The sequence below is a fragment of the Oryctolagus cuniculus genome, chromosome 7, assembly GCF_964237555.1.
Source record: "Oryctolagus cuniculus chromosome 7, mOryCun1.1, whole genome shotgun sequence".
NCBI lineage: Eukaryota > Metazoa > Chordata > Mammalia > Lagomorpha > Leporidae > Oryctolagus > Oryctolagus cuniculus.
In genome coordinates this window covers 163207963-163235270 of record NC_091438.1, presented here as the reverse complement: position 1 = coordinate 163235270, position 27308 = coordinate 163207963, and the positions used below count along the sequence as shown (strand labels likewise).

At 68.5% G+C, this 27308-nt stretch overlaps 1 protein-coding gene across 7 annotated transcripts in view; it reads left to right on the top strand.

Annotated features, from left to right (window-relative positions):
* The first annotated feature begins 12342 nt into the window (after positions 1-12342).
* Positions 12343-27308, top strand: part of PRDM16 (PR/SET domain 16) — a 249413-nt gene continuing 234447 nt past the window's right edge. For all 7 annotated transcript variants that reach the window (XM_070077086.1, XM_070077084.1, XM_070077082.1 and 4 more), the window contains exon 1: positions 12343-12717. In XM_070077086.1, the coding sequence (XP_069933187.1) occupies positions 12681-12717 (37 nt within the window). In that variant the 5' untranslated portion in view covers positions 12343-12680. The remainder of the gene's footprint in view (positions 12718-27308) is intronic.

The following is a 27308-nucleotide window of genomic DNA, read 5'->3' as shown; positions in this document are numbered from 1 at the left end:
GCAGGTGCCCCTCACTCACGGCGGGAACACCCGGCCTTGACAGGGGTCAGTTCTCCCACGCTGACCACGGACGCGATGAACACCCTCGGAGACGTCCCACGATGCTTTCCGCGGGAATCGAAAAGCCCGTGTCAATTTTCTTGTGGAAAATCCAAGGGCTGCACAATTTGGAAAAAGAAGCCCGGGGTTGGGAGCCTGCGCATCTCAGACAGCTGTGGACTCTCTGGGCAGCGCGCAGTGACGCCAGCCCAGACCCGCGGCGCACCGTCCACCGCAGGACCACACGTGATGGGGCCACGGCGACTCAGTGGGAAAACCGTACTTTCCAGCCAACCGTGCCGGAACAACTGGACATTTCTATGCAAAGAAATGATCTTTAGCCCTTACACCGTCTAAAACCGCCCCAGGTCCTAGAGAGAAGTGTGAGAATAGAAGGGGGTGCACAGGTTCCTTCACCATCTGGGGCGCCCGCGTCCCGTACCACAGCGCCCAGTTTACTCCTGGCTCCTCTGCTTCCAGTCCACCCTCCTGCTGCGGCACACCCGGGGCAGCGGGTGACGGCTCAAGTCCTGGGTCCCCGCACCCACGTGGGAGACCCGACTGAGTTCCAGGCTCTCGGCTTCTACCTGGCCCAGCCCTCACCAGTGCAGGAGTGACCAGTGGGTGTAAGATTTCTCCGTCTCAGGCCAGCATTGTAGCGTGGAGGGTTAAGCTGTTGTGTGCAAGAACCGGATCCTGTGTGGGTCCCAGTTTGAATCCCGGCTGCTCCACTTCTGATCCAGCTCTGCTGTGGCCTGGGACAGCAGTGGAAGACGCCCGAGTCCCTGGGCCCCTGCACCCGTGTGGGAGACCCAGAGAAGCTCCTGGCTGCTGGCTTCAGCCTGGCCCAGCCCGGCCACTGCGGCCACCTGTGAACCAGTACAAGGAAAAAGAGCTCCCTCTCTCTGCCTCCCTCTCTCTCTCTCTCTCTCTGCCTCTCCCTCTCTGTCTCTGCCTCTCCCTCTCTCTGCCTCTCTGTCTCTCTCTCCCTCTCTCTGCCTCCCTCTCTCTGCCTCTCTCTCCCTCTCTCTGCCTCTCCCTCTCTCTGCCTCTCTCTCTCTCTCTCTGTCTCTGCCTCTCCCTGCCTCCCTCTCTCTGCCTCTCTCTCTCTCTGTCTCTGCCTCTCCCTCTCTCTGCCTCTCTCTCTCTCTCTCCCTCTCTCTGCCTCTCCCTCTCTCTGCCTCTCTCTCTCTCTCTCTGTCTCTGCCTCTCTCTCTCTCTAACTCTGACTTTCAAAATAAATAACTATTTTAAAAGATTGTCTCTGTCTCTCTGTCATTCACATAAGCTGAAATATACATATAAAAGAACCAAAACTGTAAAACTTTTTGAGAAAATTGGTTAAAAGCTTGGCTTAGGCAAAGGTTTTTCAAACTGGGCAAAGCAAAAGTGCAAATTGTGAACAAGAACTGCGGTGTGAGGGACGCGGCTGAGGTCCAGGTGTTTGTTTCTGGAGACGGCGCAAGGCACATGAGGCGGCCACAGCGTCAGCTGGCGGGAGGGGCGGGGGAGGGCGCTGGCTGGGGGCTCCGTGGCTGTGGCTGTGGCTGGTGTCCTGAGCCAGCGTGGCACAGCGCGCCGACGATGCTGCACACGCACTGACCGCTCCCATTCCAGGCTGTGCTGCACTGGTTCTGGTGGACAAGGTCCCAGACCACGACCGAGACAAGCGGTCACCTGGGCTCCCCTCCCTCCCCCCACCCACACGCCGTGGGACCCGGACTCCACCGTGCACAGACCTCGTCCTAGGCTCCTGGTCAACCAGCGCCACCCCCTGGGAGGGCTGCCTCGTGGAGGGGCGGTGCACCCGCTGCCCGCCTGGGCCGGGCTGAGCCGCGGCTGCACCAGTGCCTGGCGAAGCTTCTGGAAGAAATCCGCTTCTGGGGCAGGAGGGCAAGGATCCCAGGGTGGCTGCGCCGCGCGCACGGCAGGAAAAGCAGGGCCGCTTTACAAGGGAGTCGGCTGAGCGTTTTACAGTTCTTCCCAAATCGACCAAGCCGTTTTCACAACATAAAACGAGCAAAAAATGTAATTATTTCAAGGTGTCCTTCACCTCGAACTCACCCGATGCCCACAGCTGAGGGGATTTAAAAAATACATATATTTAAAGCAAATATTATTGCAAATGACTACTCTGTAATTTGAATTAATTGCTTTTGGTTTTTTCTGGAATAAAATCTTTAAGGCAAACCCATAAAAACCCTGGCTCGAGGGGCAGCTGTTCATTCACCGTGGGCTCGGCGCCACCCCACAGGTGCCACAGAGGGTCACGGGGTCTCCTGACACTGGGGGCAGGGCGCCCCCCCAGGCGGAAGCCACAGGCAGGACCCCCCAGGCCACACCTCGGAGTCCCCCGGAGCCTGGCCCTGAGCCTCAGGGGGGCCAGGAAAGGGTGTGGCAGGCTCGTCCTCCGTAGGTTGGCAGTAGCTCAACCAGGGCCACCCGAGGGAGAATTTGCCACCGTGCGGCTGGGGAGAGCCGGCTCTGGCACAGAGGTCACACGGAAGCCGTGGCCGTTCGTGCAGGACAAGGGAGACCCAGCTCCCCAGCTCCCAGGGCCTCCCACCCTCCCTGGATGGTCCCCGACCTCCCCTGTGTGGGAGCCCAGCGCACCCCTATGCGGGAAGGCGCTCGGCGGGGCTGACTCTCGGGGCGGGGGCTGCAGGAGCTCGTGCGATGCTGCGGGCGACGGGGCCTGGGCCGGGCCCTTCAGGTTCCCTGGGGACCTCCAGGGCCACTTCGGGGCACAGACGTCGCTGCAACAATGCTGGGAGCTGGGCAGCCTTCCCTTCCCGGGCCCTGCCCTGGGTCCCACAGCCGGGCGGTGACACTTGGACTGGTGCTCCCCCAGGTGAGGTGAACGGAGGCAAGAAAGAGCCGTGGGCCGGCGGCAGCTGTGGCTGCACCTGCCCCTCAGCCTGCTTGGGATACAGCATGCAGGCAGCTGGACAGGCCACACAGACCTGGAGGCCCGGGCCAGTGCTGGCCAGTGTGCACTGTGGCCGGGAGCACAGCCCACCTGCTCACCAGGCCTCAGTTTCACCAGGAGCTCAGCCCACAGAGCTCTGCCCCCCACCCCACCCTCATCCACCCCCCACCCACTGATCATCCATCCATCCACCCCCCACACCCGCCCACCCACCCCCAGCCATCTGGCGCCCTTATGAGCCGAGCAAGCACTGATACCAGACAGCACAGAAGCCCAGGCTCTGGGTGACACCTAAGGGCTGTGTGTGGGAGGACCAGCCAGGAAGCGTTCATGATAAGAAGTGCAGGTGACAGATGGTGGCCCCTCTAGGTGGGGAGCAAGGCCTGCGTCCCACAGGGCCCCTCCAGTTCACCCCCACAGGCAGGGAAGCTGGGCGCAGAGCCAGCTGTGCCGGGGTCGGGAGAAGGCTGGGACGTGCAGGCCCCTGTGCACGGGGGGAGTGCAGAGTCCTCACACCTCACCCTGGAGAAGAGAGAACCTGTGCAGGGACGGGGGAGGAAGGGGCAGGTGCACCCAGGCACCTGCAGGGGGTGGGGCTGAGAGACCCCCAGCCTTGCCAAGGTGGGGAAAGGCACAGGAAACTCATTGAGCCTCTGTTTTCAAAACAACAAAAAAGTTATGTATTTATTTATGTGAGAGGCAGAGCAACAGAGGGAGAGAGAGACGGTCCATCTGCGGTAAGACTGACGGTGACGGCCAGGGCTGGGCCAGGCGGAAGCCAGGAGCCAGGAGCTCCATCCAGGTCTCCCACAGGGGCAGGAGGGGCTCTGGGACTCGGCTCGTCCTCCCCTGTCTTCCCGGTGCACTGGGGGGAGCTGGGGCTGAAGCAGAGCAGCCGGCACTCAGCCGGGCTCCGTGACGGACTCTGGCTTCAAAAGCCGCAGCTTAACCCACCGAGACACGAAGCCAGCCAGAGACAGGAAGCCGGGTGGCCACGGAGCTGGACGTAGGAGGACGGCGTCAGTCCCGGCCTGTGGGGGCCCACGTGATATGGAGACTTCTGGATGCCCAAGTCCCATGCAAATCATGGAAAACGTGGCAGGGGATTCGCGCCGGTCCGTGCGCATCCCCCAGTGTTCACAACACGCGGCACGGCCACGTGAGAGGCCACCCGGGGACTGACGCCGCGAGAGCAGGCCCACACGTTTAGACACACGGCTCCTTCTTGGTTTCTATCCATGGCTGTTGTGTCCACAGGTGTGGGGCCGGCTGCATTTCTGCAGCCACCATTCGTCCACTGTGTCCGGCCGAGGCTCTCACGAGCAGGCTTGGCTTTTGATGGCTTTGGTCCCTGCGGCAGCCGGTGGCTGTGCCAGGCCCAGGCAGACATGCCATGAATGTGTGTCACTGAAATATACGAGAGACTCACGTGGCACCTGCTCGGCTCCCACCCTCGGTTAGCCCGGTCTTCCCACCACAAGCTCCCAGCTGACGGTGTCCTGGGGGTGCCGGGGGCTGGTGGTGGACTCTGGCCCAAGTCCTGTGCACACAGCCTCCCCTGCCCGGGTGGCCACTGCCTGTCCTCTCACAGCTGGGCAGCTGCCCGTCTATGCCCTGTCTCTGTGGGCCTGCCCTTCCCCGTAAGCGGCATCACACGGTGTGTGGCGTGTGTGGCACGTGTGGCACACATGACTGCTGTCGCTCAATATCACGTTTCTAGGGCTCCTCCGTGCCGCAGCTCGTGCCCGTGCTTCCTCCCTCTCGTGGCCAACGCCCACAGCGTGGACACCCCACACCCCACTCACCACCCGTGGCCGGCAGGGTCCCCCCGCCACGTGACCAAGCACCTGCAGCTGACTCTCACTGGGGGAAGGGAATCGCAGTGGCGCCCTCTGGGCTGGCGGGGAGGAGACGCAGATGCGGGAGGGGGCTCTCGGCTCTGAAGGGAGGTCCCCCACCTGGGGCGGGCGCCAGCTTCCCGCTCAGCGAGCCCTGCGCCGCTCCCCTCCCTCTCCATTCCCTCCCTCCCCCTCCCTTCCTTCCCGGTCCTCCCACGCGAGGGGCGGAGACACAGGCAGGGATCCCGGCTGCTGGTTCACTCCCAGATGCCTGCAGCCAGGAGCCAGGAGCTCAGCCCAAGCCACCAGGGCTGCCCGCCAGGCTCCGCCTCGGGACGCGGCCCGTGTTCCACGCACTCCTTTACCTCTTAAAAGATGTTTCAGCAACTCACTTCTCTGCATTTCATTTCACTCATAAAGAATATTTGTTTATTGGAAAAGCAGAGGTAGAGAGAGAGAGACAGAGAGGAAGGAGAACTTCCATCGCCGGTTCACGCCCCACATGGCTGCAGAGGTCACGGCTGGGCCAGGCTGAAGCCGGGAGCCAAGAACCCGCCCGGGTCTCCCACACCGCGGCAGGAGCCCAAGGACTTGGGTCACCTTCCACTGCCTTCCCAAGGAAAGCAGGGAGCTGGATTGGAAGTGGAGCAGCCGGGACTCCAAACTGGCACCAGCCTGGGATGCCGGTGCCATAGGCAGCGGCTCGGCCCTTTGTGCCATGATGCCGACCCGGTACTCTCTTACCTGTACACGGATTTCAAAGACGTCAGAAGCACGCTAAAGATGAGCATAAAACCGTCCATGTGACGAATGGTAGCGACTTTAACACCTTTGCCTCCACAGAGCCCACACAGTGTCGGCGAACGCCTCCCTGTGCTGGCGGCCTGGCCACCCTCCGGCTGCAGCCCAGGCAGCCCCCGCTTTCCCCGGCCTCAGCCCGGCAGCCGCTGGTCTCGTCTCTTCCCTGTGGCTCTGCCCCCGCACGCCATGCACACGGCTTGTAGCTCTCGTGGGGACCGAGCGTGACGTCTTCCAGGCTCACCCCGTGGATGCGTGTGTCAGAGCTGCGTGCAATGCTGCACGCGTGGCCCCTGCCGGGAGCTCCGTGCTCCCCGGAGCACTTGCCTGCAGCTCCGGGGCCGCCGCACCCCCTCTGCCTCCTGGACCTGCTCAGCTGGGCTGACCCTTGGCCATGCAGGGCAGGGACAGCAGCCGCCAGGCCACCGCGGACTTCTCCCGCGGGCAAGAAGCGCGCACGCGCCACAGGGAAGTCACTGGCGCAGCCTGGCCGGGAAGGAGCCCCACTGGATGACCTCATTCCGAGAACATCAGTCTCGGCTCCCGTGATTTATTTACGTTAAGAAATCCACACAGGACGCGGCGTTTCAATGGCTCTGTTGAAGCGATAGTGTTTCCTTCTTAGCGCGAGCCGGGCGATGAGACGCAGCTCAGCTGTAAGGATGAAGGGGGCGAAACCGGGGCGACTACCGAGCAACGCCGCGGGGCGGGCGCTGGCCCTTCCGGCACCTTCCGCGCAGAACGGACCGCGCAGGGGGCACCCGGCTCGCTCGCTCGTGTTCACGGAGCCGAGCCCCATGTGCCCCGGGTCGCGTGCACACCTCGTTGATGGCTGTGTTTCTCAGTGACACATTTCATGCCTGGAAACAGCTCAGGACAAGCCTGGACGCTGAGCACGGCTTGGAAGGGTGTGCGAGCCCTGGGCAGCCACAGCCCGGTCCCGCCGGGCCGCCCTGAGACAGGTGTCAGAAGGGAGGGGGACACTCGGCTCCCCAGGGAGAGGTGGGCCCAGGAAACAAAGGACCTGGCCCCTGTCAGCAGTGCAGGGAGAACCTTCCAGAACTCACACGCTCACCCAGCATGAGCCCTAGGGAGGGTCCCAGGCAGAGACCCCTGGAGGGGGCCATCCCGGCAGGGTGAAGTCGCCTGGGCGAGGGGCCGTGTGGACAGGGAGTCCCACTCTGCCGCCCCGACAGGTCCTCCCCCAGGTCGCTGGCACCTGTAGGGTGGCCACTGCTCAGGACGGCTGTGAGGGTCTCAGGGCAGCACGACGCCCCCCCCCCCGGGGGAGGGCGGCCAGCACGGGCCCAGGCCCAGGCCTCCGCCGACAGACCACGCTGCTGTCTGAGGGCGCTCTGTGCCTCTTCGCCACCCCTGCTCCCTGCTGAGCCGCCCTAGGGGCCGACTGCTGAGTTCCCTCGCCGACCGCAGGGGGGGTGAAGGAGACCCTGCCTCCACCCCGGCACCCGCAGGGCACCCTCCTCTCCCCCTCCCCAGGGCGGAAGCCATCATTTCTTCCTAATTCATCCCCTGAGCACTCGCACAGTCCCGGCCTTGGGAAACCCCAGGGGCGGGGGGCAGACGCCCCCAGGCCCCCAGGGGTTCTCTGTTCCAGGAGCCAACCGGCCCTGGACACTGACCACTCTCACTGGCCAGGCCAAGGTCCAGAGGGAGCACCAGGCAGGGCCAGGCCAAGACACCCCCCCCCCAACACTGCGGGGTGTGCGGCCTGACCTCACAGCGGGAGACTGGGGTCCTGGTGCGGTACCCCCACCCCCATCCTAATCCTGTGGATGTCACGGGGGAGGGCGCCGCCTTTGCCGGGTTCCTTCACGGTGGTCATCAGTCCCAGGCGCTGTGCCAGCCGCGGGGCTCGGGGACGGAGCCGACCCTGCCCGCGGAGGCCCCCGCCCCCATTCGGGCACCCTCGGGCGCTCGGCAGCACTGGTCTGCTTTCCCTGCCCTGGCGTCCTGGTCTCTGCCCTTCCTTGCTGGCTCAGGGAGCGGAGTGCAGCGGCGGAGGGGGCGTCTAGGACCCCCGGCCACCGCGGCCCCTCCCCCTCAGCCTGGCCTGGTTTGCTCAGGCCTCGCCCCCTCCGGCCCTGCCGCCTCCGCCCAGGGGCGTGGCTTGTAGCTGACCCTCCCCAAGCCCCACCTCCCAAGGTCGTGCCCCAACTTGCGCCCGCCGGGAGGTCCGAGACGTCCGGAGCTCCGCGTGGGGCGGGGCCTGTCGCCTCCGCAGCTCTCTCCCCTCTGCGGGATTCCTGCCGCGGGAGAGGTCGGGCGAAAGCCCCGAGCCCCGCAGGAGCCCCAGAGACCCTCCCCCGCCGAAGCCGGACCCTCCCCGGTCCCCACCCAGCCGGGCGGCGGAGGGTGGAAAGGCGGGGAGGGGCGGGGGTCGCCGCCTCCCTTGCGGTCCGTGTGACCCGAGCGCCCGGAACCTCGCCGAGAGGCCCGGGTGGGGACAGCGTGGAGGCGGGACCCCCTCATCCCCAGCCCAGCGCTGCGCTGCACCTGCGGGGCGCTCCGCCCGCGGCACCGCGACGCGTACAGCGGAAGATGCGGGACGAGGCGAGAGTCCGGCAGCAAACAGGGCACCGCGCTCCGGTGCTGCGGGGCGGCCGGGACCTGGGCGTCAGGGGCTGCGGGGCCGCCCTGCTGCCCAGCGACTCCGTGGCGCGGCGGCAGTGTGGGGAAACCGCGCGGCCGCGGACTTCGTGGCTGCCAGGCCCCTGCCCGCGCCCGCAGCTTCCACAGGTCGTGGGCGCCGCGGGGAGCGAAGCGGCGCCGGACGCGTGCAGGTGCGCGACCCCGCGGTGCCGGACGGCGGGCCGGGACCCCGCAGCTGCACAGGCGCGGGGCTCGGGCCGCGCGCGGTGGCTCCAGCGCAGACGCCGCGCCACCCAGACGCCGGGATTCGTTGGCGGGATTTGATCGGTGCTGGGACCGCGAGGCAGAGCGTGGGAATTCGAGTCCGCGCAAGGCCGGCGGCGCGCGGTGGAGGGGCCGCGCAGCTTGGGCACCTTCCCAGGGGGCCGGCCCGGGTCCGGGACGCGGGTGGCGAGCGCCGCGGTGTCCATCAGGTTCTCGCTGTCCATCTCTTCAAAACAAAGCAAAAACAAAAAAGCATTCCCCGTTCGGCTTCCCGCAGAGCGCGCACCCAGACTGGACGGGTGGAACGCCGCTCACCTGGCAGGAACTCCAGGACGCAAAACCCCGCACCCGCAAGCAGCCGGGTGCCCTGGCCACGGCGCCCCCCGCACCGGGCACCCTGGGTTCCCAGCAGGGTCCGCCGTTTGTTCACATTCCAGGGACTTCTTAGCTGGGGGGACCCGCCCGGGACCCGGCAGGGCAGGGCAGGACAGCCTGGAAGTCCCTGCATCAGACTCCCGGGGCGGGGCCAGGGAGAGAAGGGTGCCCGGGGGGGGGGGGGGCCTGGAACGTGGATCCCAGAGGGGGGCAGGGCTCCTGACCAAGGCTGGGTGCCCACGGAAGCGCCTGCTTGTCGCCATCTAGGAGGCCTGCTGGGGGAGGCACAGAGCTTTGCATCTCCTTGCCCCACCCCCAGTTGGTTCCAGATGCAGGGGAGGACCAGTGCCAGGTGTTGGGCCGGAACAGGCCACCTCCAGGTGCCATGCGCCCTTTCCCCAGGGGCCCCTGCCGTGTCCAGCCCAGGATGCCCAATCCGGGCAGCGTCCCCGCAGTGGCCCACGTGTTGGGGGTGGGGCAGCTCTGGAGCTCCCAGAAGAGGCCGCGAGCTCTGCTTTCATCCTCTCCGCTACCCGGCTTCTCCCTGACAGCAACCGGAGGCTGAGCCGAAGCACACCGGGAATCCCACGGGGGCTGGGGCCGGGGCGGGAAAAGACGGTGCCCAGGTTCAGCCAGCGCTGGGGCACCAAGAGGGGTCCGTGCAGCAAGGCACCCTGGGGCCTGGGGACCTGGGAGGGGCAATGGGGCCAGCTCTGACCCCTCACTCCCACACCGGCACATGGACCCGGCTTCCACCAGTGGACACGGGTACAGGGCCGACCCGTCGAGGGGACCCTCGGGCCTGGGTGTGTGCGCAGGCCTGGGACCCTCCATGCAAACTGTCAGGAGGCTGGAGCGCGAGCTGCAGGGCCAGCTTCTTCCCAGAGGAACCGCGCTGCCCGCGGGTGTCTAGCGGCTGGAAATGTGGCGTGCACAGCACCGAGGCCAGACATCGGGGCGAGACCACTCCCGCCTGGCCGCCCCACAGCCGGCAGTGAGCATGGCCGCTCGCTCGCAGCTCTGGCGGAAACTGGCTGCCCGCGGGCGACGCCCCCACCGCCGAGCTGGGGTCCCGCAGGCCCCGCATCAGCCCCAAAGGCCCCCAGAGCGCAGGGCAGCTGGAAACTGCCCTCAGCCCTTTCGCCGTCGTCCCTCTTCCCTGGCGCCTCTGTGTGCTGTCTGTGCTCCCCCCCCCCCAGCCCAGGAGTCGGCTGGGCAGGGGGCGTGAGGACCCCACACTGGGGCTGGGGAGCGGTGGTGTCTTCCTGCTCTCGCAGGGACTCCGGGCCCAAGCGATCTCCACTTCTAAGTCTGGCCACGCGGGGGCAGGGCCTGGCCGGGGCCATGGCCTTGGGGACAGCCTGCCTGGGCGGGCCGCTGTCCTGAGTCAGGAAGACGGCCCCTCCGCACCTGGAGGTCCTGCGGCTCAGCTGGCTCCTGGTGGGCACCGACCCCAGCCCTTCCACCGGCCTCCGCCCGCCCCCGCCCCCAGCAGCCCTGGCCGCCTTCTCAGGCCTCCCGCCCTCCTTCCCCAGCCCCTGGTGAGGGAGCAGCCCCAGGGATGGCTGACCTGGCCCAGCCCGCCAGGACTCGGAGAACCGCCTCCCAGCCCAGGGAGGGGGTAGGCAGCGGGCCCAGGCCCGCTGGGGCCCAGCGTTCCTAACCTTGGGGCCTGCTGGCTGCCTCCGTGCAGGGGAAGCGGAGGCCAGTGCAGGGCTGGGGAGGGGGCAGAGAAAGGACCCTCTGTCCACGTGCCCTGGGAGACCCTTGGGGCCAGAGGTAGATTGGGATGACCTTGAGTCCTCTCTGGCCAGCAGCCGCTGCCCTTGGGTGGGTGTCATGCGGGACGGTTTTCGTGTTCTTGGGCTCCACCCCCCTCCCCGGCGGGGGGCGGCAGGGGTGCCCTGAGGACTAATCTGGCGTTTCGCTGCGGAGAGATCCATCTTGCCAGGGGCCGAGCTGCGGCCCAGCCCAAGGGGAAAGAGTGGGTTTGGGGCGCGTGAGCCACCTGGCGCCACGGAGAGGGGCCTGGGCCGCTGCTGGCTTCCGGAGACACTTACCTTGGACCGGCAGCCAGCGGCACTTCCTCCTTTCGGGCAGCAGCAGTCAGTGGGGGGCAGGCGCCCGGAGGTGTGGAAGCCACACTGGGGTCCGAATCCACGCAGGGGAGCCGCTCGGGACTGCGCGTGGGAAGGCCCTGGGCCTCACGGCGCGCTCCTCCGAGCCCGCTCTGAGGGCTTCCCCTCGCCGAAGTTTGGGCCCTACGGCCCCGGTACCGGGGTGCCGTGGCCGGGCGTTCTAGGGCCTCCTTCTCAGCCCCTGTGGGTTCTGAGTGCAGGTCTGCTCTCATTGCATAACAAAGGGGGCTTCGGGGCCCGGAGACCACCCCGGGGCGGCGAGAAGCCGGCACCGCGGGCCCGACCCCTGCGCCGGCTCTGCGGCAGCTCCAAGTCCCACTGACCGCAGGACCTGGACGCCCCTGGACGCCCCTGGAGGGGCGCGGGAAGCGTGGGGGTGGGGGGCGCAGCGCCTCCGTTTGCTTCCAATTCGTCCTCGAATCCCAGCCACGCTCTGAGGAGGAATCCGTTCTCACTCCACCAGGCCCCCGCGCCGGGGCCCAGTGCGGCCCCTCAGCGCGCCTCCGCGTTCCAGGGCGGCCGGCGTAGCGCCCGGTCCGCTCCCGTCCGCGCTCTCCACCTGCGCCGCCGGCCTCCCGCCCGCGACGCACCTGGGCCGGGAGAGGCTGGCGGGGGGGAGTGTCCCCAGAGCCCGCGGCCCCGCAGGTGGCCCAGCTCGGGCTATCGAACACCCAGGTACTCACCTGGGGGCCGCCGGTGCGGCCGAGGGGGGCGCGGAGGCAGGAGCGCGTGGGCCCGCCCCCGGGGCGGAGAGGTGCGGGGCGCCGCGGGACGCAGGGCCCAGGACGCCCGGCGTGCGGACGTCCTCCCCCGCGCCGCCCCCGGTGCCTGCGGAGCGCGCTGCCCGCGGCGGTCCCGCGGCGGCCCCAGGGCGGCGGGTCCGAGGGCCGCCCGCGGCCGGGGCAGCGGCGGAGCGCGGAGCTGGCGGTGCCTCCGCTGTTGTTTTTGAGCCGCGAAGCCCGAAGCGGCCGCCGTTGGGTGGGGGCGAAGGGGAGGGGGCGGCGGGACCCGGCGGGGGCTTCGGAGGAGCCGGGTTCCGGCGCGCAGCGGCGGGGCGGGGGCTCGCGGGGGCCGGGGCCGGGGCGAGAGTTTGGGAGCCGCGCGGGCTGGGGCGACTGTGGGCGCGAAGCTTGCGACTGGGAGCCAAATGCCGTGAACGGGGCTGGGGCGGCCCGGACCCGCGTCCCGGCGAGCGGCGCGCGGGCCCCGAGACCCGGGCGGGGCGCGTGCGAAGGCGCGGCCGCCGGCCCATCCGCGGCCCCGGCGGGGCGGGCGCGACGCAGGGCGCGGTGGGGGCCGCGTCACCTCGCCGCCGGGCCGCCTGGGTCCTTTTAAAGGGTCCGGGGTGCGGGCCCCGGGCGGGAGCGCCCAGCTCGGGCTCCGCTCTTAAAGGGCCAGCCCGAACCGCGCCGGAGGGGGGGCGGGGGCAGCGGGAAGAGCGGCGAGCACCCGGCCGGCCGAGCGGAGCCCCCCACTCCCGCGCCGAGGCGGCGGCGGCGGCGGCGGCGGCGCGACGATGAAGATGATGAATACATTGCAAAGTTTTTTTGGCCCCGGCGAGGGGTGTCAGATTGAGTGCTCTGTGCGCATGTGCGAAGGTGTCCAAACTGACAATACTGGAGAGATGAAGATAGTGTGTAGCCGCTCCTGGACTGGAGGAGGAGGAGAGAGATTCCGCGAGCCGGCAACATGCGCTCCAAGGCGCGGGCGAGGAAGCTAGCCAAAAGTAAGTGCCCGCGCTCGGCCGCGCCGCGCCGCCAGGCGCCCGGGGCCAGGGGTGCGCGTCGGGGCGCGGCCCCCGGCTCGGCCGCGCGGCCCGGGGGCTGCTCCGCCTCTGGCGCGCCGGGGCGGCCGGGCTCGGCGCGGAGGCTCGGGGCGCCCGGGCCGCGCGCTCCCCGAAGGCGCCGGCCCCCTCCCCGCCGAGCCCCCTCCCCCACCCCCCCTCGTGCCGGGCGCTCGGGCCCGGGAACCCGAGGCGCGCGGTGGGGGCCGGCGAGGGGGGCGGAGGGGGAGGGCCGGGGGTGGAGGGGAGCGAAAAGCGAAAGTTAGCGAAAAGTTGAGGCGAGGGGAGAGCAACTTTTCCCTCTTCGCTCTCGCTCTGGCGCTCGCTCTGCGAGCGGCTCCCAGCCCCGGCCAAGTCATATTCCGGGCTTTTGAAATAGTGGGCGCTAGAGCACCGCCTTTGGTGTCCGCCAGCCGGGCGCGGAGGAGGGAGACCCCGGCCGGGGAGGGGGCGGAGGAGGGGGCGCGGGCCGGCGCCCACCGGCTCGGCGGCCGCGAAGACCAGGGCGGCGGACGGGAGCGCCGCCGCCGCCGCCGCCGCCCAGCTGGGACCCGCGCTGCCCGAGGGGGTGCCCCGCGTGGTGGCAGGCGCCGCGCGGTGCCTCCGGCCGGCATCCGCGCGGGCCGCGGGGAGAGTCCCCGCGCGGAGCCCCGCGCTCCCGCCCGCCTGGCACAGCCTCGCGGCCCGGCGAGGACGCGGCTGCCCGGGCGACGCTGCCGGCCGCGGGTCTTACTTTCTCTTTCGCTCCGTCCTGGGCCGAGCCCGGGGCCCCGCGCGCTGGGCCCTCCGCCGGCTGGTGCTCGCCGCGCGGCCCGCGTGTCGCCCGGCCGCCCGCGCCGCCGCGCCCTCCGGGCAGCCCGCGCGCCCTCCGCGCCCCAGCCGCCGTGGCCGTCCGCGGGAGGCCCGCGGGCTGGGGGCTGCGTCCGCCGAGGCGGGCAGGTGGGGGCTGGCGGCGCCGCGGCCGGGCGAGCGCGGCTCCCGAGGCTCGGCCGCGGCCCGGCTGCAGCGAAGTGGCGAGCGCCGCGCGGAGCGGGATCGGCGCCTCCAGCTCCTGCAGCCCCTCCTCCGCAGGCCGCCTGCCCACCCGGCGACGGGGCGCCCCGGCCGCTGCGCCCGAAACCGCCGCGCCACCACCAGGCCCTTGCCCGGCCGGGCCTGGCAGCTCGCGGAGCTGAGCGCTCCAGCGGGAGCCGGGTGGGCGCGGGACTCGCCGCGGTCTCCGAAGAAGCTCCGCTGCTCTCCTGGCTGTGACCGCCGGCTCGGCCCGCAGCGGCCCCCGCAGCCGTAGGCCGCGCGCCCTCCGGGGGAAAAGCAGCTCCCGCGTTCCGCCAGGCGCCTGCGGGCTCCGCCGTCGGCTCGGGCCGCTCCGCGGGGCGCCCTTGGCCTCGGTCTCCCCGGAGCCCCGTGACCTCTGACCCCTCTTGGTGCGAACCCGGCCCGCGTTTGGCGTCTGTGGCGCGGGATCGAGTGCGCGCCGCGTGCCTGCCGCGGCGCGTGGAGTGTGTGTGGCGCGGGTGTCCTGTGCGTGTTCGGGTTGTGCGCGCGCCGCCGGCCTGCTCGCAGCGGCGATCCCGGGGTGCAGGCCGCGCTGGGCAGGGCCCGAGCAGCTGGAGTGGAAGGTGGAGGCACCGCGCTCTCCCCGGCCTCCGTCGTTCGCTGCAAGCGAGAGGCGGCACAGCGCACCCCGAGCGCCCCGACGCTTCCGGAGGCCCAGGACCTGCCCCGCAGCCTGCTCCCAGCGCGCTGCCTTTCCCACCTTGCCAGGTGAGGCAGGCCGCCTGGGACCTGGCTCTGCTCCGTCCGGAGCCGGAGCCGGAGCCGGTGCCTGGCGGGGTCCTGGGCCTGGCAGGGAGAAGCATACCCAGTGGGGTCCAGCCTCCTTTACCTGGGCGTCCCTCCTGAGCCCACCGGAGCCCCAAACCGTGCTGGGCGGGCTCTGGGGACCCCGCTGCGGGCTCACCGTGCGGGCTGCAGTCCCCAGCCCTCCCGAGGAAGGTGGCAGTGGCAGGCGTGTGGCTGCAGGATCCCCGGTCCCTGCTGAGGCTGTGGAAGTGCCGAGGGCTGGACTGTGTTCCCAGAGCCTGGCACCTGGGCCTCAGCTCCCTGCATGTCCCCGTGGGGGTTGGAGCGCAGGGTGCACAGGGCGAGCACCGGGTTTCCAGGCTGAGGTTGGCGGCTCCGAGGCCCTGGGCTGGGCCTGCGAGGCCCATGAGACTGGTGCCTGTGACCCTGTGACCTGGAGCTTGGGGGGTCGCCCAGAGGGTGCCTCTGGGGCTGTCATTTCGTTTGCTTCTAATCAAGGTCGCTTCAAGGCCCCCGTGATAGGGGCTCTGGGCTGGGCTTTCCAAGGGCAGCGGCTGCTGGGCTGCCCCCTGGCCCCACCACCCCTTTGCCTCAAGTCTGGGTGCGGGGGCAGAGGAGGGTCTTCCAGGGCCAGGGTCCCGACTGAAGCTGGGGCAGTGCTGGCCACACACTGGGAAACTAAATGTCTACCAGGCGTGGGGGGCAGGTGGGGGGTTGGCACAGCCGGGGTGCCCTCCTGCCCCCCCTTCCCGGCAGAACAGCTGAGGGGGACTCCTTGCCGGGAAGAGGTGTCCCAGCAGGGCCGCCCCCAGGGGCCCAACCCCCCACAGCGGTGACAGACCCCCCCGCCCCCGTCCCAGGGCTGTGACGGTGTCCTGGGCACAGGGAGCTGCAGCTGAGCGCGGGGACCGCGTGTGTCCCCATGCCTAGTGCTGAAGGCGTGTGTGAGACCCGGTGGGAGTGAGCGGGTGCCGGTCGGCTTCCTTCAGGCTCTGGCTGGCGCTGAAGGGGCCCTGCATTCTCTCCCTCCCCGGGTGAGCCCGCCCCCTCCCCGGTGCGCTCCCTGGGGCCTGGGCAGGGACTTTCTGTGTGAACGCCAGTCCGGGCAGCAGCGCCAGGAGATGTCCAGCGGGAGTCGGGTGCCCTTGCCCCGCTTCGGGCGAAAAGGCAGAGGCTGAGGTGCAGGGGCAGGGTGCAGGGCTGCCCTGCGGGCCCCAGGCCCTGCCTCCGCCATCCCCCACCTGGCTGCATGCTGGTGAGGAAGCCTGGGGAGGGGGCTGGGCTGGCTTCCAGGGGAAGGTCCCCAGCAACCCAAGTCCACCCAGGGCCGCCCCTTGGGTCCCCTGCCAGGAGCAGGTGCGAGAGAGCCAAGCCTCCCGGTCCCTCCCCGCCCCGAGGCTCCTGGGATCCTGGAGTCCCCCTTGGGGACAGCGCTGGGAACAGGGGACAGGGTTCCCCACCACCTTAGGCAGAAAAGCAGGGTGGAGGCGGGCGAGCCCCCCCACGGCCCCCGGGGAGGCGAAGCAGGCGGGAGCTGGCTGGGCCGCGGTGGGCGCGATTAGCCCCTGTGTTATTCAATTAGGAGGCAATTAGGGACCCTTGGGGGGCTGGGGCTGGTAATTACGGTGATGCATAATTGGAGTTTCAACAAAAATTATCCGGGATTAAAAATCTTTTGAATAATTTCGTTTCAAAATTTCAAATGGCGTTAAATACAATTTATCAGGTTTTGAATCAAAGCCGCGTAACGAGCCCCGGAAGCCGCGGCTCACGTCGCAGGCGCGGAGCCTTCCGCGTGCGGGAGAGGAACTCGGCGAGGCCGCGAGCGCGGGGCTGCGCGCGGGCCGGCTCTCCCCGCTCCCCGCTCGCTCCCCAGGTCCTGCCCGGAGCGGCGCCCTCCTCTGCCCGAGCCCCGGCGCCATCCTCCCGGTGTGTCCGCGCCCCCAGTCCCGGACCCTCGACCCCGGCCGCACCCCCTGGGGGCTCGCAGGAGTGCGCTCGCCCACCTCGGGCAGTGGGGGCGCAGGCCGGGGGTCGTTTTGCCACCACGGGGGTCCCGCCCGCTCCTCTCCGGCGGCGCCTTGGGATCTGCTGGCGCCCTTCCTGTGGACGCGACCCCACCCCGGAGCGGCCCAGCTCCTGGGGTGAGCGCCCCCGGCAGAGAGGGCCACGCAGCACCGCGGGAATGCGGGCGCGACCCCGCGGTTCCTGGCGTGGCACCGGCCCCCGCGCGGGCCGGGTCCTCTGCTCTCTCAGCGCCTGAAGCCCCTGTGCCACTTGGAACAGGTCTGTTGCTCCAAACGCTTCCAGTGCGCGCGCTGCCTGAGGAGCCGGCTCCTCCCGTCCCACCTCGGCAGGGGACGGCGAGGGACGGCAGGGCTGGCCATGTCCACACCTCTCGTCGGCTCACTGCCTTCTGCCTGGAGCAAGTGCGGCGGCCGTGGGCGCCCAGCCCCGGGGGCGGCCGCCTGCTCCGGGAGGGATGGAGCTGCTGCCGCCGGCGGCTGGACCCGAGCTGCGGGCAGTAGAAGGAGTCGGTGGCTGGGGTCTGGGTCTGTCCTGGAGGCTTGGCCAGGGTGCTCCTGAGCTTTCCCGGGCCTGAGCAAGGGAGAGGTGGCCCCTGCCGCCCGGCCACTGCAAGCCTGCCGGAGAACAATGCCCCAGGCCCGGGGATGGGGGACACGTATTTGTTTAATAGTTAACATTTTGTGCAAAAAGGAGGCATATTGGATTCCAGTGAGGGCTTTGCGTATTTTATATCCACCATACTATTTCTGTCCATGAAAATTGGCTTAATTATATCAATGGAATGTTTCTTTTTCAATTCTGTATGCAATTAGTCCATCTTGCCGGCTGCAATTTATTTTAATAAAAAAATAAACCAGTGGTGTGTTCAGTTCCTCGTCCCCTGGGGACAAATGCGATTGGTGTGTTTAATTTCATTAACTACAATGCGGCCTACTGGAAAAATGTATAAAATCAGCTTTATACAGCTTAAACACTGGCATTTGAAACAAATCATTATTGCATTAGCTGTCACACTGGTAATTCTAGAATCTAAGGAAAAAAATATATTATGGCTGTTTTTATAACCCTTTGCAAATGCACTGTTAAAATAATTTATAATCATTTTAAAACATGGCTCGGTCCTGTGAATACTTTCTCGCCCCAAACACGGCTCCGTGTTCTCCCAGCGCATTTCACACGCCGGTGCGTGTGCCCGGCTCAAGGTCGAGGCGCTGGAGCCGGCCTCCCAGCAGACCACACGCGGACCCGTCCCTCAGCGCCCTGGCCGGCGACCAGCCTGGAGGTGGCTGGGGGCACGGGGCCCGGGGACCCCGAGACGGGCCCACTCGGCTGGGGGAGGGGTAAGCACGTGGGGCTCTGCGGGCACCGCACCCCCGAGTCCAGACCTGGGGCCGGGGAGCTCAGGAGGAGAGGAAACCGAGGCTGTCACCGGCACCGAGTCGAGTCGGAAAGGCCCAGGCCGGCACCGCCTCTCGGTGGGCGCCCGGCTCGCGTGTGCACGTGCCGGAGTGCAGGCTGTGAGGGGTGTGTCTGAGCGTGAGTGTGCACGTGTGAGCATGTGTGTCTGACCCTGTGTGGGCATCCGTGTGCTGAGCGCATGTGCATAAGTGTCTAAACCCGTGTGAACACTCGTGTGCGTGTGCATGTGTGTGGATAGAATGCATACGTGTGTGCAGGTGTGCACGTGTGTTTATGAGTGTGCAGACACGTGTCTGAGCATGTGTGTGAGCCTGTGGGGGGGTCCGTGCAGTGCCCCGCAGCCCCATTCGTGGCTGAGCCCAGGGCGCGGTTGCTGGGGGCGGGAAGGGGCCGTTGCCCCCGCCTCGGGCTGTGGCTCGGGGTTGCTGCTCTCGCCTGTTCTGGGTGGTGCTGGAGGGAGGCCCTGCCTGGGGCGAGGAGGGGGCTCGGGCCCCTGTGTGGTGTGGAGGGGGCGCAGCCGAGCCCCGCGTCCCCGGGCGGAAGTCTGTGTCCCGCCCTGCCCTGCCCCAGGGAGTGCCGGGGCACGCCAGGAGGAAGAGGCTGCTGGCCATCGCTGGAGTGAGGGGGGTCCTGGGGGGTTCCCGGGCGATTACCAGCAAGCTCCTGGGCTTTCCTGCTTCGGGGAGGACCAGCCCCACCCCCTTCTCCCGGTTTCGATGGATTTGGAATTTTCTTCCTGGCAGGAAATTCGTGCTGTCAGAGGTGGGTGAGGGGACGCAGGGGACGCCCCCAGGCCCGGGCACGCTGCCCCGGGCTCTGCTCTGCGCCGGGTCCCTGGCCCGGGGGAGTCGGGGACTGCAGTCCGCTGGCCGCTGGGTGAGCTGTGGAAGTGGCTTTGTCTACTTTCTCACTTTAGAAAGGACGACAAAGCCGAACACTTGGTGCAAATACCGAGTCCTGTCTCACGCGGGGCCCGGCCCTGCCGGCTCAGGTGCAGGGGGCTCGGCCGGGCCCTTCCTGCCCAGGTCCCAGGAACCCGGGCTCCGTGCGCCACGTGCAGATCCCACGGCCGTGCTGCCGCCAGACGCCCGCCTCTGTGACGCAGGCGAGGGCCAGCAGGGCCGGGCCGGGCAGGGGGCGTTTGCTGGGGGGGTCCTGAGGGGCTCCTGCTGGGAGCTGGGGTGCCGGGAACCTGCCGGGCGCCTCTGCGCGTCTCCCTTCAGACAAGCGCTCGGGCTGAGCTCTGCTTTTCTCTCCACTCTGTTGGTGGTCAGCCTCCTGGTGGTCGTGTGGTCCCTTGGTGAGGTGCAGGCCGGCAGGTGTGCACAGGTGAGGCCGAGGTTGTGGGCAGCCAGCCTCGTGGGGGTGCGGTGGAGCCGTCCCCAAGCGCTGCTCCCCAGGGTGCCAGCGAGGGGGCCGTGTCCCAAAACCAAACCCCGCACGTCCCCGTGGGGCTCCCTCTTATTTCCAAGGCAGGAGGCACAGGTGCCGGAGCCGGCTGCAGCCCCTCCGACAGGCGTGCTCCGAGGCCAGCCACGCCCCTCCCCGCCGCTGGGCCACCCCACCTCTGTCCTGGGGGGCAACAGCTGTGGGCGTCTGCCGGCTCTTTCCCTCCGGGTTCCTGCAGGAGTCAGGGTCTCGAGTTTGTTTCCACGGCTTCATTCCCATCGGTGCCTTCGTGCACACACACACACACACACACACCCGCCAACTGAGAGCTGGCATACACACACACACACACACACACACGCCCGCCGGCCGAGAGCTGGCACACTGTCCCTGGGCCTGGATTGCACCAGGCTGGGATGCTCTCAGGGCCTGGGTGCCCAGGGGAAGACGGGCGCCCGAGCTCGGGGTGGGACGAGACCGCTCCAGCCGTGCTGGGTGCCTGTTGCGGAGATGGACAGGTCAGCCGGTGCCCACCAGACTCTGTCCCTGAGGGCAGCGGGCCCTGGGCCTCGGTGCTGAGCTGCTGAGGGTCGGACAGCGGCCACCGGGCTGAGCACACGAGGACAGCCCCCGCTCCATCCCACACCAGCCCTGCACTGCGCCCGCGGGCATAGGATGGGCCGGACCCAGCACAAAGGCCGAGGGGAGAGGGGCCTGTGAGGTTTTCCTGCGCCTCTGTGAGAAGCTTCCAGTGCGAAGCGTTTGTCTGAGGGCTGTGCCAGGCAGGGCCGGGCGGCTCGGCAGCCGGGGATGCGTTGCGGGGACGCGGGTCAGCCTCCGTGCCCGTGTGCACGAGCGGGCAGAGGGTCCCAGGCCCAGTGTGGATGGGTGGGAGGGGCGGGCATTTGTGCCTGCCCAGCGGGCTGTGACAGGCTTGTCAGAGAGGCCCGGTCACCCCAGCCCGAGAGGCGTTTAAACAAAGACGGGAAATTACCCTCGCCGCGGGCCGGGCCCGGAGGGAGACGGCAGAACCGGCCGCGGGGCCCTGGGCGGCGATGCTCACTGCCCCTGCCAGCGCCCTCTCCTGCTCTGGCCAGGGCGTCCGGGCGCCTCCTCGGGCGGCCCAGGAGGGGAGAAGCTGCTTCGGCAGCTCTGTGTGTGCCTCGGGCTTGCCCTGGCCACCTTCCGAGGGGGCTGGGGGTCGTCCCTCCCACCCCTCCAGCGGGGCCCCGGCATGCACACAGCTTCCCCCCGGGGGGTGGTCAGCCTGCAGGACAGCGTCCGGGGCCCACTGCCGGGGAGCCTGCGGCACGGTGGCCTCCTGCTTGCCCTCTGCCACCTGCTGTCCCCCGGAGACGCTCCCTGCCCTCCTCACCACAGCTCCTGTTCCCAGAGAGGCTGATGCATTCCTGAGGGTGGTGCCTTGCGGGCCAGAGCTGCCCGGTGCCGGGGAAGGTCTGGCCCCTGGGGCAGACCCTGCCTGCGGCCGACGCTGCTGAGGTCGCCTTTGGCGCACACGCGTGTGCGTGTTGTGTGTGCACACCTGCATGCGGGGCTCCCCATCCAGGCCACTCCGGTTCCCAAGTGACACTCGGGTTCCCTGGCTACCCCGCGTCCCCCCGGCTCTCAGGCAGCGGCCCCAAGCCGGTCTGCGCTGGTAGCTGGGGGAGCGAGGAGCCTGGGGGGGCACGATCGGCGGGCACCCCCAGAAGGACACCGAGAGGAACCGGGGCTGCTGGGATAATCCCGGGCCCTCCTGAGAAACTGCAGGAGGATGCCGTGGGTGTCGGGTTGCGAGATAATGAGGGGTCTGCGCGCGAGAAGATTGAATTGCAATGCGGGTGCGGGCGCGGGTGCGCCCTCCTGAATGGGGCGTTCTGTTCCCAGCCGGGCCACGGGCGGCATCACGAGGCGGGGGTCTGCGGCGGACCCCCGCCTCGCGCCGGCCTGCCCGCCGCCCTCTGCTGCCGGAGCAGCCCCGACGCTGGGCTGATGGTTGGTGTATCGGGGCGGCAGGAGGGAGAGGAAGTGATTCGATGTGGCTTCCTCGCGCCCCCGTGGCTCTCTTCTGAAAGCCGGGCCACGCGTGAGGGCTGCCGGGAGCGGCGCCCCCGGGGGAAAAGAAACAACAGTAACTCAGGGCCTCGCAGCCCCGGGCACTGCTGACCGCCAGCGCGGGAGGAGGGGACGTGGACTCCACCGCTCAGAGCGCTTGCTGGTTCTCAGGACTGCGTGTATGTGCCGTGTGCATGTGTGTAGGCGTATGTGTGTGCTGTATGTGCACACATGAATGTGTGTGCCGTGTGTGTCATGTGTGTACATGAAGGTGTGTGTGCCGTGTGTGTGCATGCAGGTGTGTGTGTACAGTGTGCATGTGTGTGTAGGCGCATGTGTGTGCTGTATGTGTGCACATGCATGTGTGTGTGCATGTGTGTGCAGGCATATTGTGTGTGGCGTGTGTGTGCATGCAGGTGTGTGTACAGTGTGCATGTGTGTAGGCGCATGTGTGTGCTGTATGTGTGCACATGCATGTGTGTGCCGTGTGCATGTGTGTAGGCGTACGTGTGTGCTGTATGTGTGCACATGCATGTGTGTGCCATGTGCGTGTATGTAGGCATGTGTGCCATGTGTGCACATGCATGTGTGTGTGCAGGCACATTGTGTGTCCTCTGTGTGTGTGCATGCAGGTGTGTGCTGTGTGTGCACATGTGTGTGTGTGTGCCGTGTGTGTGTGCAGGCACATTGTGTGTGCCGTGTGTACGTGCAGGCGTGTGCGCTGTGTGTCGTGCATATGTGCACACGCAGGTGCGTGTGTACACGCAAGCGTGTGCACGTGCACGCAGGTGTGCGCGTGTGACCGCGCTGGGGGCCGCTGGGCTGCTGCACGTGGGGCCGAGCGCCCTGGTGAACAAAAGCTCTGCAGGGAGCGGGAGGCGAGAGCTGGGATTCGGCCGAAAGCCGGCCGGGGCCTCTCTGGTTTCAGGAGGCCGGGCCGCGACTTTCTCTCCGCGGCAGGTGTTGATCCTGCCTTCCAGAGGTTAGATAAAGCGGCTAAACGCTGCTGTTGGTTATTGAATCTGCTCTGCTAATTACGGCTGGGGGACTCGGCCAGGGCCCTCTGGGCAGCCCCACGGGGCGCCCGGCAGCTCCCGCCCGTCCTCTCTGCCCAGGTTCCCTTACGTGGGTGTTAGGTTGCCTCTGCATCCTGACAGACCCTTGTTCAACGCCGGGCGGGGGAGGCCGGTGGCCGTGGGGAGGGTGAGAAGCTGGCGCAGCCCCGGGGCGAGGGGGGGCGGCCCGGCCCCCGACAGGGTGGCAGCGTGAGCGAGGCGGGGTCCTGACCTGCACGGTGGGGAGGGGTTGGTCGGCCCTTGGAGAGGAGCAGGGGGTCCCCCAGGCTGCATCTGAGCCTCCTGGGAACCCGGACCATGCCGCTGGTGCAGCCTGGCACGGCACAGAGGGGGGACGCACTGGGGGCCAGGCCACCTCCTTGCAGCTGGCTATGCAGAATGGGGACCAAGCCACTGCCCCTGCAGCAGCCCCAGAGGCCATCAGGGAGGACTGGGGAGAGGGAGGTGACTGGGGGCTCCAGGCCATGGTGGGAAGACCCCCGGGACCACCCCCCACCAGCCTGCAGCGCCCCAGTCACACCCAGAGGCCCCCGTAGTCCACGAGAGGCCGCCAGTCACTTCTGCCACTCAAACCACAGGACACGACAGGACACCGCCCCCATCCTGCCAGGACCTGTGAAGTCACGGTGGCCCCCAGGGGACACACTCTGTTCTCTGTCGCTTCAGGACCAGGGTCACCCCTGAAGGTCCAAGGAGAGCAGCTCTGGCCAGCCGGGGTGGGGGGCAGGGCCCTCCCCTCCCCTGTGGACTCTTGTAGGCGAGACTGAGACAAACAGGAGGAGCCTGCAGACCCCTCCCCGGGAGACCCTGGCCCGGGGCTGCCTTCAGTTCCAGAGACGGCACCAGGGCTAGGGTGTGCGGGGGACACGGAGGTCTCAGTTAGGAGTCAGCCGCGACCCCCTAACCCGCTGTCCCCACGGCTGCCTCCAGCGCAGAGCGAGGCCGGGGCAGCGCCCTGCTTCCCAGGGCTGGGTGCTCCCCCCGCCCCAGGAAGCAGACCTGGGGTCCACTCTGCCTCCGTGAGCGCCTGCGCCGGGGCCCAGCGTGGGGCGGCTGGAGGCCTGGGCTGAGGCCCGTATGGGGCAGAGTCGGCGTGCGGGTGCCGGGGGGTGGGTGTCGGCAGACCCCTCGGGCAATCTTTGTACGGCACGGCCTTGGCGGGCAGTGAGGCCGGAGCCCGGCCAGTCCTGCCGGGACACTGGAGCCTGATCGTTGTCCCCAGCACCACCGTTGTCATCGTTTGCAGCCGTGTGGGGTTTCTGGAACTTTCTCTGACCAAAGGCAGTTCTGTGCGTGGGTGTGCAGGCCACAGCCTGCCCTGGGCCCCTGGACGAGCCTCTGGGGGACACCTCTCCTGGCTGGGCGATGCAGCCCTGCTCTGTTCCACCCACGGGAGCACCTGGAGCCGTGGGCAGCTCTGTCCTGGGGGCTGGGGGGGCCGCCGTGGCCGGGTCTCGTTGGCATGCACGTCACGTCGGGCTGGCTCTGCACGGTTCAGTAGTGAGCCACAGACTCCTCTGTGGGGCTGGGGTGAATAGACCCCCAGGGACGCGGTCAGCCTGTCCCTGCCGGGGGACACCCACTGCCGGGGGCACCCGACGGGTCTGTCGGGGCATGGAGGCGGTGGGGGGCAGCCGGCCACAGCGCTGGGCTGCCCCTGCCCCCGGGGGTCCCCGGCTCAGCTTTCTTGGGGATGGGGGCTGTTTTATCTGTGCGGGCTGCTTTGGGCTGGCGGTGGGGAGCTCGCGCTGTGCCCCCTCCTGCCGTGATGTCCCTGGTTGTCCCGGAGGGGGACGGACACGCCTTGGACCTGCTTGGGGAACTGCGGGACCGTGGGGCTCGTCTGCCGCTGGTTTGCTCGTGCGCGTGTGCAGGAGGCAGTGTTGCACACATGTGCACGGCACAGGCACGCGTGTCGGGCACGTTGCTGACACCCGGCCGTGTGAACCAGACGGCGGTGTCGGCCACGGACTGTGCCGGAGACCTTGGCATGGACTCAGAGGCAGAGACCGTGTCGGGGTGCGCAGGACCCTCGTTCCGGGGCTGTGGGTGGAGGCAGAGGAGGGGGAGGGGGCCGTGGTCCTGGCAGGCTCGTCGCCTCAGGTGGGGCAGGAAGGGCTGGAGTCCCTGGGATCCGGTGTCACACAGACCCAGAGCAGCACCTGGGGGGCCGCCTCTGGTCCTTTCAAAGGGACATTCGATCCGAACCCTGGGACCCCGTAAGAAGATTCCGGCCGCCTCGGGTGCGGGGGCCTTGGGCAGCGCTGCGGGCAGGAGGCCTTTGTGGCTTATCTGCCCCCTGGGAGGCACGGAATGCCCGGGGCCAGGGGCCAGGCAGCGTCGAGCTCGCGCGGGCTGCGATAAAACGGCCGCTTTCTGTGGCTGCTCCATCGCCGAAATCTGAGGTGTGGCCCCAGCGCGGAGGCTGCTGTCGCTGGACACCCGAGCCCGGCAGCAGCGTCCACACACACTCGCCCTGGAGCACTCGAGTCGAGGCCGCGTCTATGCCCGTCCCCGGGGAGTCCTGCCCACTTAAGGAAAAAGGAGTGGGGCTGAGAGGTGTTAGGGACCGGGGACCACGGGGGTCAGGTGCGCTGGACAGCGGGGGGCAGGAGCTGCTTTGGGCTACAGCTCCCGGGCCCAGCCCAGCTGGTGGGGGCGGCCAGGTGAGGTTGAGGCTGGTGGTGCCTGCTGCAGGTGCTGGCCACTCGAGCCTTGCGGGCCCTTGCTGCTGCCCCCTGTGCCAGTGCATGGGCGAGGGGCACAGCTGGCCATCGGGAGGTGGGTCCAGGTAGGGTCTGGACTGCTTGCCAGGGGCCTTGCAGCCTTGAGAAGACACAGCCATCATTGAGGCCACTGGCAGCCGTGGGGTGGGCTGGGCCGGGCGTCAGGATAAGTCCTGAGGCTGCCTGGTCTGGCCCCCACTCAGAGGTGTGGAGCTCTGCACCCTGACCCTGCTGCAAGCCGCCAGGCCGGGTGGACCCTCCTCCTAGCGGGTGCCTGCTCTCGGGGGCTGGTGGTCCAGCGGGCGGCACAGACCAGGGGCTCAGGCAGACCCGGCTCAAAGCCTGGCCCTTGCTCTTTGCGAGCTGTTGGGCCCTGGCTGCTCCGAGGCACCCGCGATGGTCCCTGGGGGACAGCGCCCGGTCCCCTCCTGGTGGGCACCTCCAGGGCTCCCGGGTGGACCTTGCAGGCCGCAGGGGCACGTGGCAGGAGGCCCTGCAGGGGGGCGTCCTGGCATTGGTTGGCACTGGTGTTGGGATGTGATGTCCTGTGCCCCTGACACACACCCTGGGCTGGACCGCAGGCCCAGCACCTCGTGTAGCCCCAGGAGGGGGCCTCAGCGTGTCCTGGGGTGGCCGCCCGGTGACCTGCTGCTGCGCCCCTACTCACTGCCGAGCACTGGGTGGAAGAACGGGGAGGGGCAGCCTAAGCTGGCCGGGGTGGCCTCGCGCGTGCTCCGTCTGCACAGCCCCCAGGTGCTGGCCCGGGCGGGGCCTGGCCCAGGCCCTCACCGCCGTGCGTGGACACTCCCGGCCGTCTTGGAGCCGCCCGCTTTGGCTCCCAGGCGCTCCCAGGCCTGCAGTGGCTCGTGAAGGCCGAGGTCCCTGTTGCCCCCTGCCCTGTCCAGGGTCAGGGCAGGGCTCTGGCACTGCCGGGCCACCCCCAGGGCTGTGGCGTGTGCTGGCGGCACCTGCCCGTCCCCAGGCCCAGGCCAGCCGTCCCTGTCCTCCGCCTGTGACCTTGAGAGTGGAGACTTGACTGAGTTTTGCTCTTGGAGCCGACGCGTGAGTCTTGGCTCCCCTGCCCCCGTGCCGCCTCTGCCTCTGTTATTTAGGCAGAGAACGCTGAGCTGGGAGAGCAAGGAGCCTCCTGGGAGGTGACGGGGGCGGCTCTGCCATCCAGACCCAGCAGCCTGCAGCTGGACGCAGGGAAGGGGCAGGGCAAGGCCGAGCAGAGAGACCTGTGGAGAGAGACCCCTGCAGCCGCGCTCGGCTCTGCCTGGGGGCCTGGGAGGGGGTGGACAGGGAGCCCTGGGCTCCATCCCCTGGCCTGGCCACGCCCCAGCCGGCAGGAGCGCGCTTCCCACATTGGGGTCAGCTGAGGGGTCCTTCCTGGCGCTTGGCAGGCGACCCAACCCCAAATGAGGAAATTCGCGTGTCTGGGGTTTGTGGGAGGGGGTTTTGGATCCCAGGAGGAAACTCGGGTCGGCCGTGATTTCTGCGTCTGCCGGTGGTTCTGGGGCCAGAAAGCCCCTAGGCTTTGCGTCCCGGACGCCTGGGCCCGGCCTGGCCGGAGTCGCGGGTTCCCGGCTGTGCCGCCAGTTCCCGGCTGTGCCGCCACAGACTCGCTCGCGTTCCTGCCTTCTTGCCTTTTTTTTTTTTTTTTTAATAACCTTGAGATGCCTTTGGACCGCAAGTCCTTGGTTGTTGACAAATCCCTGTTCCCGGGAGGCAGGCGCGTGTGTGCGTCGGGAGCTGGGGAGCAGCCCCTGCCCTTGGTCCCCCCAGCCGCCCTGCGCCCTGGTTCCACGAGGGCGCACGTCCCCCAGGGCCCTCTGTGGCCCCTTGCTGGGCCCGGCCCGGCTCTGGGAGCCACACACGGGTGGGGACGGCAGGCTCCCGGATCCTTGCTGCTGCGAGAGTGGCCATCTGAGAGACGTCCTGGGGTGACAGAGCAGGAAAGAAACCGGCTTGCAGACCCCCCCACCCGGCCCGGTGCAGCCCCTCTCCCGGCCCCGCGCCCCTCCTCCTCCCGGGAGAA